Source organism: Propithecus coquereli, unplaced genomic scaffold (genome assembly GCF_000956105.1).
Source record: "Propithecus coquereli isolate 6110/MARCELLA unplaced genomic scaffold, Pcoq_1.0 Scaffold907, whole genome shotgun sequence".
NCBI classification, from domain to species: Eukaryota; Metazoa; Chordata; class Mammalia; order Primates; family Indriidae; genus Propithecus; species Propithecus coquereli.
In genome coordinates, this window is record NW_012155363.1 from 377,224 (window position 1) to 396,167 (window position 18,944).

At 56.3% G+C, this 18,944-nt stretch overlaps 1 protein-coding gene across 1 annotated transcript; it reads left to right on the plus strand.

The window, feature by feature from the left end:
* Positions 1 to 2,524: 2,524 nt before the first annotated feature.
* SURF6 (surfeit 6) lies at positions 2,525 to 7,088 on the plus strand. Its single transcript, XM_012664699.1, has 5 exons — positions 2,525 to 2,648; positions 3,677 to 3,880; positions 4,421 to 4,509; positions 5,495 to 5,695; positions 5,889 to 7,088. Exons 1-5 carry the CDS (start codon positions 2,555 to 2,557, stop codon positions 6,366 to 6,368), a joined length of 1,068 nt encoding a protein of 355 aa, XP_012520153.1. The 5' UTR covers positions 2,525 to 2,554; the 3' UTR covers positions 6,369 to 7,088.
* The last annotated feature ends 11,856 nt before the right edge of the window (positions 7,089 to 18,944 follow it).

Below are 18,944 nucleotides of genomic sequence, written 5' to 3' on the forward strand. Positions count from 1 at the left end.
CTGACATTCACGTTCTGGCTAGCTTTGTAATGAGACTTCTGAATAAAAAACCTTTTGCATTCAGTCCTCTTTCTGCCTCATTCCTTATCAGTGCAGGACCACACATGATCTCCCAGTGGTTTTATTTCCCCCCAGTGGTTTTAAGAGCCGTAGCCCTTCAGCTATGCCGAGAAGGCCTGGGCCCGGTCAGCCCTCTCCCCACTGGCACCCAGGAATGAATGAGAAGCTGCTGCCATCACTGCATGATATGGGGTCCCGGTGCCTGTACCTCTGACGGAGTCTGGTCCTCCAGCACCCCAAGTCAGTGCTGTTAGTACCTGCCTTTCAGAGAGAGGACACGTGCTTGGAAGGAGTGAGGTGCTACGCCATGGCCACAGAGCTGGGAAGTGAAGTGGCAGAAACCAGGACTTGATCCCTGATGGAACTCTAGTCCCAGTGCCTTTTGGTGCCAACACAGGAGCCACAGCGCTGAGCAGGAAGAGGGTGTCACATGCCTGTAGAATTGGGACTTTAACCCTGCCCCTAACTGCCATCAACCTGTTTCATCTCCTTCCCATGTGGGAAACTATCACCCCAATGTATAGACAAGGTGACAGCCCAGGATCCAGCCTTGGAGACGGAAGAACTCGAGCTGACCCATCACCATGGGGCCCAGAGAGTCCCCAGTCAAGCAGAAGGTACCAGACAGGCCTGGGGCCCAGTCCTGGCTCTGGTTTCTGGGGTGGCCTGGGGAAGTTGCTTCCCCTCCAAAGGAGAGTTTCTGCATTGAGAAGATGAATGATGATCTCTTCCTGTACTTTTTTTTTTTTTTTTTTGGCAACAGGGTCTTCCTCTGTCACCCAGGCTGAAGTGCAGTGGGGTCAGTTTACTGCAGCCTCAAAGTGATCCTCCTGCCTCAGCCTCATGAGTCTCTGGGACTACTGGTGCAGCCACCACCATGCCCAGCTAATTTTTGTAATTTTTGTAGAGATAGGGTCTCACTATGTTGCCCAGGCTGGTCTGGAACTCCTGGGCTCGAGCATGTATCACCTTTTCATCCCAAGCCTTTTATTTTGAGAGCGTTCACACAGGAAGGTTATAAAAGGAGCATAAAGAACGCCCACACAGACCCTGAGGGACTCCCTTTCGCACCTTTGCTTGCTGTCTCCTACAGGACCATCTGAACCTCCATTGCAAACCTTGTGACACCTCACCCCTAAGTACTCACCAACTTTCCTCTCTAAGCAACACTGGTTTCATGGCCTTGATACCATCATCAACCAAAACGGGCGGCTCCGTACCATGTAGTACCCACAGTCTTCGGATTGCCTCAGTTGTTCCACCAAAATGTCTTTTACACATATTTTATTTTGCGTCGCACTTGGTGGTTATTTCGTATAGTCTTTTTAAATCTAAAACAGGACCAGAGTGGTGGTGAGACGGGAGTAGGTCAAGTCGGATTCTGGATCAAGTTAGAAGGTAGAACCGGCCGGATTTGCCGAACGGATGGATGTGGGAATCCAAAAAGAGTCAGGGTTGCTGCGAGGTTCTGGCCCAAGCACCTGAAAGGAAGGTGCTACTCTGAGATGAGGAAGACAGTGGAAGGACACGGGTGGAGGAGGGCAGGTCCCTATTCTGTACCTAGTAGGTGACAGTATTAAGATACCCGAATGGGAGGCTGCAGTTCGGGGGAGTCATCGGAGCAGTCAAGCCCATCCTCTGCATAAAACATCACCTCACGGCAGATTTAGGGGAAGAAAAGTTCTTGTTTACGGTGTACCTTAGCAGCAGCCCTTTCAAAGAGCCTCCTGAAGTTGTAGTCTAAGACCCCAAGTCCTCCCTCCCAGGTGAGTACACGAGGCACCTCCCTCTTCCCATCGCCCGGCAGCCCTGCGAAAAAGCTTGCGAAAAAGCTACTAATTTTCCTGCGTAGGAACTGGGGCGTAGTGGGTTCCTTTCTCCCGCCCCGGTGGGTTCTTGTAAAGGACAAGTCTTGTGTTAAAAATCTTACTCTGTTATTCTGCTTTTCAGAGCAAGTCAACGCCCCAGTGGGTCTTCCCTGAACACCCGCCGCCTCCCTCCCGGGGACCTCCTCTGTCCCATCTCCGGCGTCCTTCTTAGCCCGCACCCCGCCGGACACCGGTCCCGCCCAGACAAAGCCTTGACGAGGACTCAGCGCTCGCCCCCGCCTCGCCCCGCAACCGCGCCCGCCGGAGACCCCACTGCTGTCCTGCTGCTTCCCCCATCCGCTCAGCCCGACCCATCGAGCGCCTCCTGTGTAAGGGCGCCGTGCCGGGGTGGGGGCGAGGGTAGCGCAGGGACCCAATCGGCCGGGGTTGCGGGGGTCACAGAGGTCAGGACTTGGCCCCCAATAGCTCCCCGTCCCGGCCCACAATGCCTTGCGTCCTACCCGGCGCCTCTTCCGGTTGGGCCAGGCCTGGCTAATGGAGCCCGTGGGCTGGAGGCTCGGCGCTCGTCTGGCGGCGCCTGAGCACGTGGTGGTTTCCGGTTGTCCGGGCCGCGCGGGTGGTGCTGGGTGGTGAGACGCACGCGGCCCGGCAGCCGGGCCGTAGCCATGGCCTCCCTGCTCGCCAAGGACGCCTACCTGCAAAGCCTGGCCAGGAGGATCTGCTCCCAGCCCGGCCCCGAGCCGCCAGGGCGCAAGCGGGGTATGCGCGGGCCGGGGAAGTGCTAGAGGGTGCTAGAGGGAAGGGGAGGACGCGTTCCCGGCGACCGCGCCCCCTCCTGTTAGAGGAGTCGCCGAAACGGCCACCCTGGCTCCGCGGGTCCCGGCACCTGCCGGCGGGCGGGGAGCGGGCGAGCCCTGTAAGAGAGGCTCTCCGCTGCTGGGCGTCCTGAGCTGCCTCACCACCCGCGCCGGTGGGCGGCGGTTAGAGTGACGGCCGGTCAGCGGGAAGTACCCTTTCGGCCTGGGGGGGTGTGGGGAGAAGGAAGACGAGGGCCCCGCAGATAGGGTCCGCGCGGCCCGGGCGCCCAGGCTGCGCACGGGAAGTGCACACCCAGCAGGGCAGCAACCGGAGCGGGACTGTCAGTGCTGCCTGGGCCCTGGAGGAGGGAGCGCTGCAGGATTTCGCATGGAACTACCAGAGCCAAACAGGTTTTCCATTTTATACGAGGAACGTATATTCGTTATAGAAAATCCGAAAACTTAGAGGTTTTCTTATCACCCAGCCATAACTTGCTTCCGTTTTTTTTTAACATTTTTTATGTGTATATTTCACTAAAGACAATTCGATTTCTACTCCACGTGCTCATTTCTTCCATTTAAAATGTAAACGTTTTACGCACCCATTAAGATGAAAGTTTGTGTCATTATTTTTGACAGCTGCGTGGCAGTTCTTTGTGTAGCAGTGCCACAGGTTGTTGCTGGAGGTGGATATTTAGGTTTTCCTAGTTTTTCACTCAAATAACGTGACGAACATCCTTGATGCCGAATCTCTGTGCACAGTGAATTCCAGCAGAACCGCTGGGTCAAGGGTGTGATTTCTAGGTTTCGGTATGTGTAGCCAGTCTGCTTGCCGGGATTGGGGTTCTGAGATCTCTGGATAAATGTCTGTGGCTCCTCCATCCTGATTCTCTCTGCATCCTTCTGGGATCAAAGCCTTTGAAAACTTTCCTATTTGTCGAATGGGGCACACAGATTGGGATGGCAACTCTTTCTCACTTTGTATTCTAGCTGGCAAAACTCAAGGCTCAGAAGTTGCTGGGCCCCAAAAAAAGAAAAGGAAGAAAACACAAAAGAAAGTCCGGGAGCAGGAAAAGAAGGCTGCTGATCCCAAGGCTGAGTACCTGCGGAAGAAGTCTCTAGGGGATCCTGGGGCTGGAAGGCCAGAGGAAGCCAAGGAGAAGGAGACTTCCAGCTCCCTGGGGGCCCGTGCAGGTGAGAGGCTCCAGGGCATGCAGGGGCAGGGCTGAGGTTGGGCTGGGATGCAAATGGCGTCCCCTCTGCTCTTGAGAAAAGGCACTGTCAGGCACACCAGATAGCACAAGATGCTCGAAGAGCAACAATTACAGTTGGGGGTGTGGGTGGACCGGATGGGAGCTGCTCGGTGGTGCCAGGCCACATGGTGACCAGGATGGCAGGGGGCAAGACCATGTCTCTGAGGACCTGAGTTGCAGGCTGCAGAAATAGGAAGAAACGAGATGGTTTGGCTTCCACCCTAGAAAGAGTTTCTCATACCACAGTGACCTACTTCGTGAGGTGGTCAGTTGCTTGCCCTGGAGAATGTTGTAGAGACCGATCCAGGTTGAAAAGGTGGAGTAGAATTTACTGGAATTGTCCTGCAGATCCATGAGTGGCACAGAGAGCCAGCAGGACAGGGAGGGCAGTGAATAGAGACTCAGGTTTAGATGCCGGGCCCTGGGGACGGAGGGGAAAGGTCAGAGAGAGGCCCCTTCAGTCCTGTCTCTGTCCCAGCAGATGGCCTGGCCACGGGGCCTGATTCTCTCTTTGCCCTGGACGTTCTGCGACAGCGACTGCACGAGAGGATCCAGGAGGCCCGGGGCCAGGTAGGTGGGGACCTCACGGAGCACTGGGGCGCGTTTGCTACAGTGCTTCCCGCTCGGGGTCTGCTCTCAGTGAGGAGCCGCAGCCTCTGTTCTCGCTTCTGCAGTAAGTCCCGCCGGGGCCTCAGCTGCTTTTTTGGGCGAGCAGGTGTAGTCCTCGCTGGGCCTTGGAGAGAAGCTCAGCTTCCCTCCTTCTGGGAAGGTGCCTTTGCTGAACGCCACGCTGGGCTGGGCACTTGCTGTGCTTCTGTTTCTCTAAGCTTCCCGGTAGTCCTGTGAGTTGGGCAGGGATGCTGAGATGAGGTGACCAGCACAGGAAGCTCCAGTGCCGAGGACTGAGCCAGCATCAGCTTTGTGTTGAATGGTGGGGTCTCCCCTCCAAGTTGGCCCCTACCTGCCTGTTCCCTGGGGCCCTTCTCGCAGGACTCTTGCTCTGTGGGGGACAGTCCCAGCTTCTCACCCTCCCAAGAGAAGCCCACCAGCCATCCCTGGGATATGATGGTTGGTTCCTCAGGTGAGCAAGGCTCTGGGCCCTCATTCCTGCAGCACAGGTCTGGTTCCATCTGCTCTGGGACTCTCTTGATGGCACAGGGACGGGAAAGACAGTTGGGGAGAGCGGAGCTTGGGCACGTGGTGAGCAGAACAAGCATAGGTCAGGACAGGCGCTCAGGTGTGCAGGCCTGACTCCAAGTTCTGGGTGGTGGCCTAGGCCCTGCCCATCTATAAGACGATGGGTGACATGTGTGAAACTACCTCTGTGAAGTGTCCCAGCACGTGGTAATTGCCGGGGAACTGGAAGCCATGATTCTTACTCGGGGGGTCCCTTGTCCTTCTCGGGTCGGGTGCATTTTGCCTAACGATTTCACTGTGCATCAGGAGGAGCTCCTCGCATACCCTGCGGCCCTGATTCCTTCTCAGCCATGTGCCAGACTGGAGGACCCCGCGGCTGGGAGAACTTTAATGTGCGAACACCCACCTTTTCCTCCAGGGCGGTACCAGGGAGCTGTCCCCCGCCACTTTGGAGAAAAGACGGCGGAGGAAGCAGGAGCGGGAGAGGAAGAAAAGGAAGCGAAAGGAGCTGCGGGCAAAGGAGAAGGCAGCCAAGGTGGAGGCGGCCGCTGAGCCCGTCGCTGTCCCAGAGGTGCCCTGCAAGGAGCCCCCGGAACCGCCAGGGCTGATCTTCAACAAGGTGAGTGGGCTCCGCGCCCTTGGGCCCCAGCTTTGGCCGTGCCAGCTGTTGGCTCAGATGAGTGACTTCTCTCTGGACCCTGGCATCTGTAAGGTGACAGTAACTGTGCCGGTCTCTGCGGTGGGTTCCTGGGAGGGCTGAGGGCATGACGTGCACGCAGCTGCCATTAACTGACGCTGCGACTCCTCCCCAGGTGGAGGTGGGCGAGGACGAGCCGGCCGGCAGGGCGCAGCGCAGGAAGGAGAAGAGGCAGAAGGTGAAGGGGAACCTCACGCCGCTGACGGGCAGGAACTACCGGCAGCTGCTGGAGCGCCTGCAGGCGCGGCAGAGCCGGCTGGACGAGCTGCGGGACCAGGACGAGGGGAAGGCGCAGGAGATGGAGGCCAAGATGAGGTGGACCAACCTGCTGTACAAGGCGGAGGGCGTGCGCATCCGCGACGACCCCCGCCTGCTGCAGGAGGCCCTGAAGCGCAAGGAGAAGCGCCGGGCGCAGCGGCAGCGCCGGTGGGAGAAGCGCTCGGCGCACGTGGTGGACAAGATGCAGCAGCGCCAGGACCGGCGGCGGCAGAACCTGCGCAAGAAGAAGGCGGCCCGGGCGGAGCGCCGCCTGCTCAAGGCCCGCAAGAAGGGCCGGATCCTGCCGCAGGACCTGGAGCGCGCAGGCCTGGCCTGAGCGCCTTCCCGCAGCAGGGCGCCTCTCCCTCCCGCGAGGCTGGCGTGTGGCGCCGTCCAGATCGCTCTGGCCCGCGGACTCCTCCACGCCGCGTGGGCGCAGTGGAGCTCAGCGCTGAGCTGGTGAGCACCCAGATCACGTACGTGAAGGGAAACGTTCCTGCCTCGTCCTTGAAGACGGCCCAGGCCCTGCAGGCCGGGGGAGGGTGGACAGGCCGGGCTCACAGGCTGCGGGAGCCGGCGGGGAAGAGGGAGCAGTGTGGAGGGTCTGGGGTGAGGCATCTCGGTGGCCGCTTCCTCCCTGCCGGGGCTCACAGGCTGCGGGACAGGAGAACGGCCTTTGCCGGCTTCCTGTGTTAATCCGGAGCACGTGGAAGGGGAACAGCCACGGGTGGGTGGGCTCGTAGCTCAGGAGAAGCTGGTTGCACGCTGGGCCGGGGCACCAAGGCCTCCTTCCGTGTCCTTTTCTGCTCCTCAGTCGCCCTGGGGCAGCATCCTCGCACTCAGAATTCACAGAACTTGAATTGTACGTCCTAAGATAACCACCATAGATAGACACAATGTCTACTAAGTCGGGAGAAGGAAAAACAATGCAGTGGGGCGAGTAGATCTCAGTCCAAAGGAGAGAAGAGAGAAAAAATAAAACCTAAAAGCTGAGACGAGTGGAAGATACAAAGTGGGGTAGTAGAACGAAATCCAAATCTATAGGCGATCAGAACGAATGCAGATTGACCAGACTCGGTAATTTTACTGGTATGTGAAAATAGTAAAGTCGTTAATAAAATGATTTTGACTCAGCTCTGCAGTTAAGAGACAAAGATTGTAACCAGAAGGCAGCCGGTGTGGCTGTGCTACTAGATAAAGTGGCCTTTGAGCTAGAAAGTACCGCTAAAGGCCGGGCGCAGTGGCTCAGGCCTGTAATCCCAGCACTCTGGGAGGCCAAGGCAGGAGGATCGCTTAAGGCCAGGAGTTTGCAACCAGCCTGAGCAAGAGCGAGGCTCTGTCTCTACAAAAAGATATTAATAGAAAAATTAGCCAGGCGTGGTGGTGGCACCTGGAGTCTGAGCTACTCAGGAGGCTGAGGCCGGAGGATCACTTGAGCCCAGGAGTTTGAGGTTGCTGTGACCTGTGATGATGCCACTGCACTCCAGCCTGGGTGACAGAGTGAGACTCCATCTCTTAAAAAGAAAAAGGACAAACTCGAAGGTAAATGGAAGAAAATAAAGCTAGGTACAGAAATGAAATTTGAAACTGCAATAAAGAGAAAATTTGATTCTCTGAAAAGTAATAAAGTTGGCAAAGCTCTAGCAAGATTGATCAAGAAAAACGTGTGAATATATATAATATTAGGTATGACAGATTTAAAAGATAAAAGAGTACTTTCACATTTTAAGACAAACGAAATGGAAAACTTTTAGAAAGACATAAATCACCAAGAAGAAATGGGTAGCCTGAGCTGCAGCAACTAATGAATTTTAATAAGAATGTTCTCACAGAGGCCCAGACAGGTTTTTGGTTGTTTTTTTTTTTTTTTGAGACGGTCTCGCTCGTGCTAGAGCCCAGTGGCATCATCGTATCTCACTGCAACCTCAAACTGGGCTCGAGCGATCCTCCTGCCTCATCCTCGGGAGGTGAGGTATCTTCGTGGTGAACCGAGGGGGCAGTAAGAGGATCTGGAACAGGCCGATGGGGAGTTAGTCTGTCCTGCAAGACGGCACAACCAAGAGGCACCACGGGAGTCGTGTCCTGCTGAGCAGAGACGATGCTGGGTGGGGGGGGTTCTGGGGGAGGTAAGAGCAGCAGTGCCCACAGTGCCAGCTGGAATCGGTGTCTGAGGCACCTGTGCTGGCTGGAGAGGGCAGGGAGCCGCAGGGTAAGGGTGAGGCTCGGCAGGGGTTGCAGCTGGCCGGGTGGAAGGGTGAACGCAGTGGCTCAACAACGACACATTTCACGCAGGCTGTGGGCCCGCTGCTCTGCTGGGTGGGAGTTGCAGCAGCACACTGCCCAGCCCTCGCTTTCCGGAAACCCACAGCCTCATAAACAGGCCACTGTCCCGCAACCCTCACGCACGCATGCCTGTATCAGGAGTTGTCACGAGACCTTCCTCCAGACTGCAGCGTTCCAGACACCCCACTCGCACGGGGACACCGCCTGGGCTGTCTCAGCCAGTAAGCTAATGCCAACTCCTGTAACAAATCCGTGTAACCCTTGTCTTCGTAAGTTTTGATTTTGAAACAGCTCACGTGGACTCCTCGTCTTTGAAAGGAGAGGACCTCGGGGTATGCCTATGGCCTGCCATAGCTTTCATGCCCTGACTTGCAATTCTCTGCTATTCCCGAATAAATGTGTTTGTTCTGGAGAGCCTGTCTCTCTGTTGCTTCTTGGGCTGACAGCGTAGGATTCAGCGCAGTGGACAAAGACCGAGGAAGGCAACTCCGAGGCAGAGGACCAGAGACGAGAGAGTATCAGGCATTTGTAACGTCCTGAAAGTTTAGTCTGCTTTTGTGACGTCTGACGAATTCTGATATGTTGTGTTTTCATTTTTATTTACTTCAAAATACTTCCGAATTTCCCTTTGATGTCTCTGAGTTATGAATTATGTAGCGGTATATTATTTAGCTTCCAAATATTTGGGAATTTTCCAGAGATCTTTCTGTTACTGATTTCTAGTTGAATTCTGTTGTGCTCAGAGAACATACTTTGTATGACTTGAATCCTTTCGAAGTTGCTGAGGCTCCCTTCCCCCAAGAAAGACCGAGGCCCAACCGCAGGGCCGGGTGCAGGACCCCGAACTCGCGTTTGTTCTCGGCCATTAGCATTTTGAGCACCGTCTCCACCATCGCCCAGGCAACGCCAGTTCTCAGCAGCCTCACCTCTACTTTGCCTTCATTTTTGAAATATATTTTACCTGGTTGTTTAATTTTGGGTGAAAGTCTTTTCTTTTCTACAATACTTTTAAGTTGTGCTTCGCTGTCCCCTCGCTTGCATTGCTTCCAGTGACAAATCTGCTGTCATCCTTGTTCCTGTGCACGTTAACGTGTCTTTTTCATTTCCGAGTTTCATACTGGGTAGTTTCCATGGCTGTGACTTCTGGTTCACCAATTTTTTCTTCAGTAGTGTCTAATCTGCCTTAATTTCATCCAGTGTATTTTTCATCTCTAAAAGTTCCATTTGAGTCTTTTAACATATCTTATTTCTTAACTGTAACATGCTTATGCTTTCATCAACCTTCCTGAACATTATTCAATATAGTTATATGACTATTTTACTGTACCCATCTCATGATTTTTTCGTCTGTGTGATTTCCAAGTTTGTTTCCATTAATTGATTTTTATGCACATTATGAGTCTTATTTTTCTGCTGCTTTTTCACCTGGTAATTTAGAATTGGATGCCAGACATTACGAATCTTATTTTGTTGGGTGCTGGATATTTTTATATTTCTTTAAATATTCTTGTTCTGGGTGCAATTAAGTTCTTTGGCAACGGTTTGATTCTTTCAAGCCTTGCTCTTCCACTTCGCTGAGCAGGGCCAGAGTGACACAGGAAAGTGACTCCCAATGCTGGGAGCCACTTGAAGTCCAAGTGGGGCCGTGGCTTCACGCAAGAAAGAATTTAGGAGTGAGCCGACAGTATAAAGCGAAGGCAAGATTCAGAAACTACAGAAAGTTTGCTGTACAGAGCAGAGGCAAGTCCTCCCCACAGAAGAGAACTGGCCCTGGTTCCTGTCCCCTTTCTGTTTCAGCAAGGGCTTGCTTACAGGCGAAACAAGGCGAGGAATATTCACGGCGGGTGGTGTTCCGCCACCATCTTGGTTCTCGCCGGTTGGAACGTGCCCTGCCGCCACCTGTTTTGCTCAGGGTAATTTGAAACTTTAGTGGCTTCCTGACTGAGGGATGCTGCAGCAACGCCCACAGCAGTACCCGACAATTCCTTGCCTCAAGAGCAGCTATCCTAAGGCTAATGGGCGCCACTCCTGAGGTGACACCCTTCTTTCTGATGACCCATCTGTTGTGAGATTTTTCTAGGCCCGCTGATGGGAGCTATTTCCAGCTTTCTGGAAGCTCTGGGGTGGTTCTGCCTGCTCCTCCCTGGTGGGTCCCTAGCCTTGGGTGTTTTTCTCACGTGCTGGAGTGACCGGTACTCTGCGGAGACTTGAGAGGAAATGGGCAGGGCCTCCCTCCACCCCCGCGACGCTCTCTCCCGTCTGGCTCTCTGTTCTGCAAAATCAACATCTTACCGTCTTCGCAACTCAGCGCGACAGGCTCCTGTGAAAACTCTGCCCAGACGGAGGTGGGACAGTCACAAGGCCGACCTTGTCTGCCAGCTCCCCGGGACCAGGATCGCTCTCCCGTGTGAAAATCCTCGTTTCACACGTTTCGGTGGTTTCGGCTGTTTAAAGGAGGACGGTAAGCCCGTCCCGAACGGAAGGAAGTCTCACAACTCGCAGATACTACTTCGTTTACGAAATTGGCGAATTTTATCTCACTTAGGATCACTTTTACTTTTTCTTTAATGTTTAACTCAATCGTACATTTAACATCTTAACACCAAGTATACATATTTAATTAGTACTGAAATATCCGATTCCTTCATATACATAAAACACCAGAGAGGCGTTTCTTGTCAGTACTTCAGAATAAGTACACTTTCAAGGAAACAGCACATATTTTTTTCTTTCTTTACTTGTTTTTTAATTTTTTCCTTGCCAACAGGTAATGTGCCTGGAACACATATTTTCGACGTTTTTTTAATTGTCGTCAAATTCACCATTTTAACCACTTTACGGTGCACAATTCAGCGACTTTCAGCGCATTCACAACGTGGTGCGAGCGTCTCCGCCATCCATTCCGGAAATTTCCTCACTCCAAAGAGAAACCCTGCGCCATTTAGCAGTCGCTCCCTCTTCTCCCCGCCCAGGCCCCTGCACAGCGACCCTGGTTTCCCCTGAGTGGATTTGCCGGTTCTGGGCCGCGCATGGCGTCCCGCACGTGTGCCCTTCGCGTCCGGCCTCTCCCCTGACCGTGATGGTGACAAGGCTCACCCGCGTCCCAGCCTGTGTTGGAGCTTCACTCCTCGTGGCCGGTAACGTTCCACTGCGTGACCATGCCGCCTTTGCCCGTCCGTTCCTGGGTGACGGACGTTTGAGTTGTTCCCATTTTCGCCACCGTGAATGACGCCGTTGAGAACATGCGTGTAAAAGTCTTGTTTGAACTGTTCTCAGTTCTCTTGGGTAGACCTCTGGGAGTGAGATTGCTGATATGGTAATTCTATGTTTAACTTTCTGAGGAACCACCAAAATGTTTTCATTTTTCTTAGCATTTTTGATTTTTTAAACTATGTGTATTTTCTTGGGGGGGGGACAGTCTCACTCCGTCGCCTGGGTAGAGTGCCGTGCGTCATCCTAGCTCACTGCAGCCTCAGCCTAGCTCACTGCAGCCTCAGACTCCTGGGCTCAAGCGATCCTCCCGCCTCCGCCTCCCACAGTGCTAGGGCTACAGGCATGAGCCACCCCAAGCCCAGCCTGCATTTCTTTTATTTAAAAAGTAAACAAATAAATGGTGGAATAAGGAAGTGCAGAAATGCTGGCTGTACAAGAGCTTTGGCCAGCCAAGCTGGAAAACGAAGGTGACGGGCCTGCCAAGGCAGCTTTCAGGCTCCGGCTAGCGTGTCATGGTCGGCCACTCTTGGGTCTCACTTCCTCCTTGAACCTTCAGGACAGATCCACCTTGTCCTGCCCCGGACACACACTTCCTCCCGTCCCCTCAGGAGCCCACTGGCCAGTCGACCTCCAAGCTGCCATGTTGGCAGGAAGGGAGGACAGGACTGTCCTGGTTTCCCAGAGGGTTCAGCCCCCAGAGCCCCCGGGCCCGTGCAGAGGAGTGGGGAAGGGAGCGTGGGGTGGAGGAGGGTGCCCACCCCTCAGACCCTGCGGCAAGTCTGAGGCAGATGGCAGAGACAGGGCAGCGCGATGATCGGTGTATCTGGGAAGCTGGGGGGGTCGGGGACAGGACCGGGTGGGAGCAGGATGAGGCTGAGTGAAGGGTCACCTCAGGACAGGTGGCCAGAGGGATTTTGCCGTCCCCTCCCCCAGCACGTGGTGTTGGGTGCAGACTCACCATGGGGTCCCAGCCGGGGCACAAGGCAAGGGCACGCCCTTAGGGTACTGCGCAGGAAGGACCCTCTCCTCCAGCCCTGGTGGCCGGGGCATGGAGTGGTGGCGATTTGGAGAGGAGAAGAGATTGCCTGGACGCAAGGCGACAGGGTGGGTCACCGGCCTGGGCTTCCAGCTCCTTCCTTTCCTGGCCTGGTCCCCTCACCCCCACGCCGGCCAGGCAGGAGCCTGCGCAGGAAGCGTGAAGCGGAGCAGAGAGCGGACGGCGGCTGCCCTCTGCCCCCCTGCGCGCTGAGCTGCACCGTGCTTCGTTCCCAGACGGGACCCAAGGGACCCCACGTACCTGCACTCCAGGTGGGCCTCTGGGCACGGCCTCCCCTGAAGACCCAGGTGACAGCCTCCGAAGCAGCCTCCACTGAGCCCTTTGCTTAGCTCATCTTTACGGCCGTACGCAGACGTCTCCCGGACCAGGAACTGGCCCTCGAGAGAGTTAACGGCAAGACCTGGCACGCGTGCCCTCCAGGCTGTGCTGCAGGTGGGAGACAGGGCCCGTGTCGTGAGTCATAGGCGAGGAGGGCGGGGCGGGGGGAAGGGGGGACGAGCCCAAGCTGGAGAGGTCGGGGCATCCACCAGGGCTTTCAGGGCCATGGCAAGGGCAGGGCATGATCCTGAGGGCGGGGGAACCACCTATGGGGCCCAGTCCCTGTGCTGACTGAGAAAGTGTTTGACACCTGGCCTCGGGCACCAGCTAAAAAATCTGGTTCCCGTCAGTGGGACAGACCTGCCCTGCCCCTCCCAGATCAGGGCAAATCAGAAACCTGCCGAGTTCTTCCCTGCCCAGAAGGGACACGCGGCCTTCTCCTTCAGGTGGATCTGCCTCTGAGCCTGAGTCTGGGCTGTGCTTAGTTTCTGCCAGGCTGACCTCCGCCACCCGCCAGCCCAGGCCCCTGGCCATGGACCCCAGAGGTGAGCTGGAGGGTGGGTTCCCTCCGTGGTCTGACGGTCAGATCGGGAGTTTCACGGTTGCGCTACAGCCAGAGGTTCAGGGCAGCCTGGCAGGGACGGCGGGGCTGGGCAGGGGCGGTGACGGCGCCGGGGAAGTCAGGCAAGACATGGCCGTGGCGCTGTTAGAGTAGAAAGCAGACCCTGGGTGGAGGTGTCCTCATTTGACATGCAAAGCTGTGACAGGCGGCCCTCCTGCCCAGGTCTCCTGCAGGTGGAAGTGCACCTGTCTGGCACCAGGGGACAGAGTTGGTGGTCAGCGGTGAGGCGCTCGGGCACAGCTGGTGCTCCTGCTCCTGGGCACTGCTAGCCAGGGTGGGAGGGAGTGTGTGCCCGGCCTCCTCAGCCTCCTCGTGGATGTGAAAACCCGCCCTGCAGGCCAGAGCTCCAGGCAGCAGCCACAGCTGGGCTTCGACCCCACGCCTGTCTCCAAGTCCTGTGTCAGAGGAGAGAGGCAGGAGCCTCCCAGGACTCGGCTTGTGAGGAAAGTGGGGAGGGCCAGAGCCCCAAGAGCAGGAGGAAGGGGCCTGGGGAGGAGCTGGGAGGGTCCAAGGAGGAACACACAGCGATCCCTCTCTCCACTCGCTCCTGGGGCTGGGGACAGCCCCGCTCTGGGGCCTGCAGAGCCTTCATGGAGGGAGGGGCTGGAGAGGGAAGAGGCTTCCGTGGTCATCCAGGGAGTCCCGGCCCAGCCAGGGTGGGAGCCATGCCTCCACCCTCTGACGCTGCGGTCGTCAACCCCTGGGCCTGGACCGGGCCACAGAGCTCCGCTGCCCTCCCCGTTCCCCCGCCACCATCCGTGGAAAAACTGTCTTCCGTGAAACTTAGGAACGGAACGGGGGGCGCACAGCAGGGGGTGAGCAGCGGGTGAGCGAGTGAAGCTGGAGCTCCGCATCTCTCCCGTCACTGCCCGAGCTCGCCGCCCCACCCGTCTGTGGAAAAATTGTCTTCCGTGAAGCCGGTCCCTGGTGCCAAAAAGGTTGGGGACCGCTGCGCTAGCGGGTACCTCGGGGAGAACTGGGCGCCCAAAGGAACCCACCCTCCTGGAAGAGAAAACCAGAGGTGACCACCTCTCTTTTCGGTCACAGCTTTAATGTGTTTAGTCATCAAAATTCTCTTGAACTGTTCCTTGAAGGGAGCCAGACTGGTCTGGCCTGGCTGGGCATCTGCTGTTCACGCTGGGCCGGTTTCCTGAGAGCCCTTGCGAATCCAGCAGGCAGGCCCTTGCCTGGGTGTGGGCGCTGGGCCTGGCCACCCGCTGGCACGGCCGACCCTCAGCCCAGAAGTCAGAGCTGCAGAGTGCCGGGCACCCCAGGGCGGGCCGGCACCAGAATGTGCACCCGAGACTTGACGCTTCCCGGTCCCCTGCAAGACTGCGGCCACAGCCCCGAGAACGGGGACGATGTGGCGAGGTTGTCAAGCTAAAGAAAGAAACTCAGAGAAACAGGCCGTCTGGAACAAAAGATTGTAACTGGGAAGAGCAAAGGGCTGCAGCCCCGGCGGTGCAGGCTGTGAAATCACAGGCGCACCAAGGAAAGCCAGAACCAAGGAGAGTTTTCAAAGGCAAGGAGTCCAGCAAACGCCTGGACACACCCCCCTGGCCTCAGGAACTCTCCGTAGGAGCTCGTGGGGGACAGCCCTTGCTACGCTCTGTCCCGAGCCGGGGGGACAGCCCTCACTGGGCTCTGTCCCGGGCTGGGCGTCTTCACCCAGAACAATGCAGGCCGGAGCGTGGACAGACGCTCGGTTCCAGCGAACGGTTTGCGGGATTGAGAGAGGCAGCACTGGTGAGCCGGTGAGTTCCAGTGAACAAGCGAGGGCTCGGGCTTTATAGCAAAAGTACCACCTAAGTCCCCAATCAGGTTTGTTTATGCAAATAAGGATTGAGACTTGCTTAGTTCTGATTGGTCAGTGCAGATGAGCCCTGATTGGTTGACACAGTAAGCTCTGGTTGGTTGGGTTGAATTCCATAAGGCCCAAAGATGAAAAGATGTTTGGGGAACTCAGAGCACACGTGTGACCCCTAGTCAGCAAGTGGATGCTGGGCTGTAACTTAAATTTAGGCCCAGCTGGCCACCGAGGCCGTCTTGAAGGACTGGCTCTTTCAGGTGCGCGTGTGTTTCGCAAGAGGAAATTCCTGTGCTAAGCTCTGTTTGCTGCTTACCAGGTGTGGAGGAGACGCGTAGGTATTTCAGGAAGGCAAGTGTGAGCCTCCCCAGCCTCATTTTGGTTAGGGTTTTGATGCAGGTGACTCCATTTGTATGTTATCTGCCACCATGGGCTTGTGTTGGTTCCGGGGTCAAGTGTCCCAAGGAGACAGGGCTGGAAGCCACAGACCTGGCCATCCACACCCCTGGGGAAACCCCACGGACAGGAGCAACAAGCCTGGTCTGACAGTCAGGGACCTGGTAAGTGAAAAATTCAGCCCAGTCTGCATATACCTGTCCTGGGTTGAGCACTGAAAGTCTCGTGTCCTGGGGACCCTGTGAGTCCCATGCAAACCCGAATGAGGGCCATCCTGGGCTGGGGTTTGGGACCCAACATTGCCATGATTTTTGCATGACCTTGTGCAAAATTGTTCCCTCTTCCCAGACAAATCCTTCCGTGGCACGGCCGCTTGTGAGTAACACATTGTGTCATGATTACACCTCTGGTCTGGCCAGGGCTCCCTTCTGCACAGCCTTTTTTTTTTTAGAGACAGGGTCTCGCTCTGTCACCCAGAGCTGGAGTACAGTGACATGATCGTAGCTCACAGCAACTTCAAACTCCTGGGCTTAAGCAGTCCTCCTGCCTCAGCCGCTGAGTAGCTTGGACTACAGGCACACACCACCACATCTGGCTAATATTTTTTTAAAAAAACTTTTTGCAATATGTTCCTCCCATGTTGCTCCTCTGTTGCCAAGGCTGGAGCACAGTGGAGTGATCATAGCTCACTGTGGCCTCGACCTCCTGAGCTCAAGTGATCCTCCTGCCTCAGCCTCCCCAGAAGCTGGGACTACAGGTGTGCACCACCACACCTGACTTTGCAGATTCTTTTATTCCTTCCCTTCCCCTGAACGCTGACCGGATGTTTTCAGGGAAGAAGTTCAGGGCATCACTAGGGAACTCCTTGCACATTGCCATGACACATGTTTCATGGAAACCGCTGATGGGACCTTTGGGCTCACCTGGGCCTGCCCACTCTGTTCCAGAAGGTACAAGGAATGGGGAGGCTCAGAAAGTAGCTGGAAAGTGCCAGAACCCAGACAAGCCCCAGCCCTGAACTGCAGGCAGCTGTGCGAAACTTTACCTCTGCCGGTCTTACTTGTCAGTTGGGGCCCTTTAACAAAAAGACAGATTGACAAGAGAAAAACAGTTTGTTAACGCGCGCAGCGCACAGCACATGGAGAAACCGCAACGAAAAGCAACTGAAAACAGTGACTTGCAATCCCAAATTACGTAGCTAGCGTCTTCAGCAAAGAACAGTGTATTTGCAGAGAAATGCAGAGACGCAGGACAGTGGCTTCCAAGGGCAGGAAACTGCGCAGGTAGCGGGGGCAGAAGTTTCCTTCCCGGGGCTGTGAGCTCTCTGGTTAGGGAGCCGTTGCTGTGTCTTGCCCCCAGCAGGAGGAGGGAAGGGTTGAGAGCTTTTCCCGCCTTTGCTGCCGCTTAATTGCCTTCAGCACAAGACAGTTTGTGAGGCGTATTTTGGGGCAACATATTCTGGTTTCCTTCCTTGTGTAAAGAGGGACCTCAGAATTCACTCCTCAGCCGTCTCCTGAGCTCCTCCGATGCGCCAGGCCCCGACTAGAAAGGGGACCCAGACGGGCGGCAGAACACTCAGCCCAGTGCCCAGGGCGGGTGGTACAGAGGACATTGGGCAGCAGCCTAACTGGGTCCACGCAGCCTGGGCTGTGGGAGGGGTGAGTGTCCCGCCCCACCCCACTCCACAGGGCTCCGTGGTCGTGGACTTGGAGACCACAGACGCTCCGTGGGCTTGGGAATGGCCTGTTGGAGAGGGATCTGCAGTCAGGGGCAGCCTGTGGCCAGTAACCCTAACCCTAAGCCACCAAGCAGCCTGCTGAGCCCCCTCTGGCAGGAAAAGAGCCCCCAGGCCCATCCCATCTGTCCCTCTTCAAATAGGCAAGGGATGCCCGCAGGGGACTTCCCTACCATTTACAAACTTTTTTTTTTTTTTTTTTTGAGACAGTCTCCCTCCGTTGTCCCCGCTAGAGTGCCGTGGCGTCAGCCTAGCTGACACCAACCTCCAACCCCTGGGCTCAAGCGATCCTCCTGCCTCAGCCTCCCAAGTAGCTGGGACTACAGGCATGTGCCACCATGCCCGGCCCCTCCCTTTTTTATTGTGGTAAAATACACACAAAATTCACCATCTTGCCCGTTTCTAAGTGCACAGTCAGAGGCATTAAGCACATTCACATTGTCGTGCAGCCACCACCCCCATCCCTCCCGGGATCTCATCTCATCTTGCAAAACTGGAACTCAGCACGCGTTAAACAACAACTCCCCCTGCCTTCCTCCAGCCCCTGGCCCCCGCCGTCCTGCTCGCTGCCTCTATGACTGGACAACCCGAGGCCCCTCCTGCAGGTGGAACCATGCGGTAGTTCTCCTTTTGCGTCTGGCTTATTTCACGGCACGCGTGGTGTCCTCCAGCTCCACCGTGTTGCGGCCTGTGTCAGGATGTCTCCCTGTCTCAGGCTGAGTGATATTCCTCTGTCTGCACGCACCCCCTTTTGCTGTCACCGCCCCCGTTTTGGTGACCGTGCACAATGCATCTCCCTTCCAGACCCCGCTGCCGATTCTGTGGGGTTGTGCCGGAAGCGGGATCTCCAGATCCTGCAGTGATGTTGTTCAGTGTTTTGAGGAGGTGCGGTGCGGTTTCCACTGCATCTGCGTGGGGACAGGGTGCAGGTGCAATTGACAGGACGTGCTGGTGAAGCGGACTTGCGGTGGGAGGGAAAGGAGGCATTAAAGACGCCCAGCTGTCAGCTGTCTGTCGGGCACTAGGGGTGGTGATCGTGAGGTGACAGTGACGGGCGGACAGTCTTGGAGAGCCGCAGAGAGGGCGAGCGGGGCAGAGATGCTGCTCGCTGCTCCAGGCCAGGGCGCCTGGGCAGGGCTGGAGCAGGGGGCCTGGGCCCTGCGCCCCCAGAGGAGACGGACAGCGAGGGGATGCGCCCATGAGAGCCGAGTTCTGGCCACACGCTTGCCCGGGAAGAGTGTCAGCTGCGTCCACCATGCTGATGGGCCACACAACAGGACAGAGGCATGAACACTGGCTGGGGCTGAGGCCGGAGCCTTTGCTAAGAGAAGTTCACTGGAGCAGGGGGCCAAGGCTGGCTGGAGGGTGGGGTGGGGGGGCACAGGGAGGGCTTTCTCCAGTTTTCCTGCAGGGGGAGGGAGATAGGGGAGGGAGCTGGAAGGGGACACTCTCTAGGAAAATAGGTCACCTGCTTATACCCTC

What these genes read in the sequence shown, in the direction of transcription:
- SURF6 (XM_012664699.1), top strand. Translation starts at nt 2,555, where the DNA reads ATGGCCTCCCTGCTCGCCAAGGACGCCTACCTGCAAAGCCTGGCCAGG. An exon ending in GCCGCCAGGGCGCAAGCGGG is followed by an intron (nt 2,649 to 3,676) that starts GTATGCGCGGGC and finishes TTTGTATTCTAG; the next exon opens with CTGGCAAAACTCAAGGCTCA. An exon ending in CTCCCTGGGGGCCCGTGCAG is followed by an intron (nt 3,881 to 4,420) that starts GTGAGAGGCTCC and finishes CTGTCCCAGCAG; the next exon opens with ATGGCCTGGCCACGGGGCCT.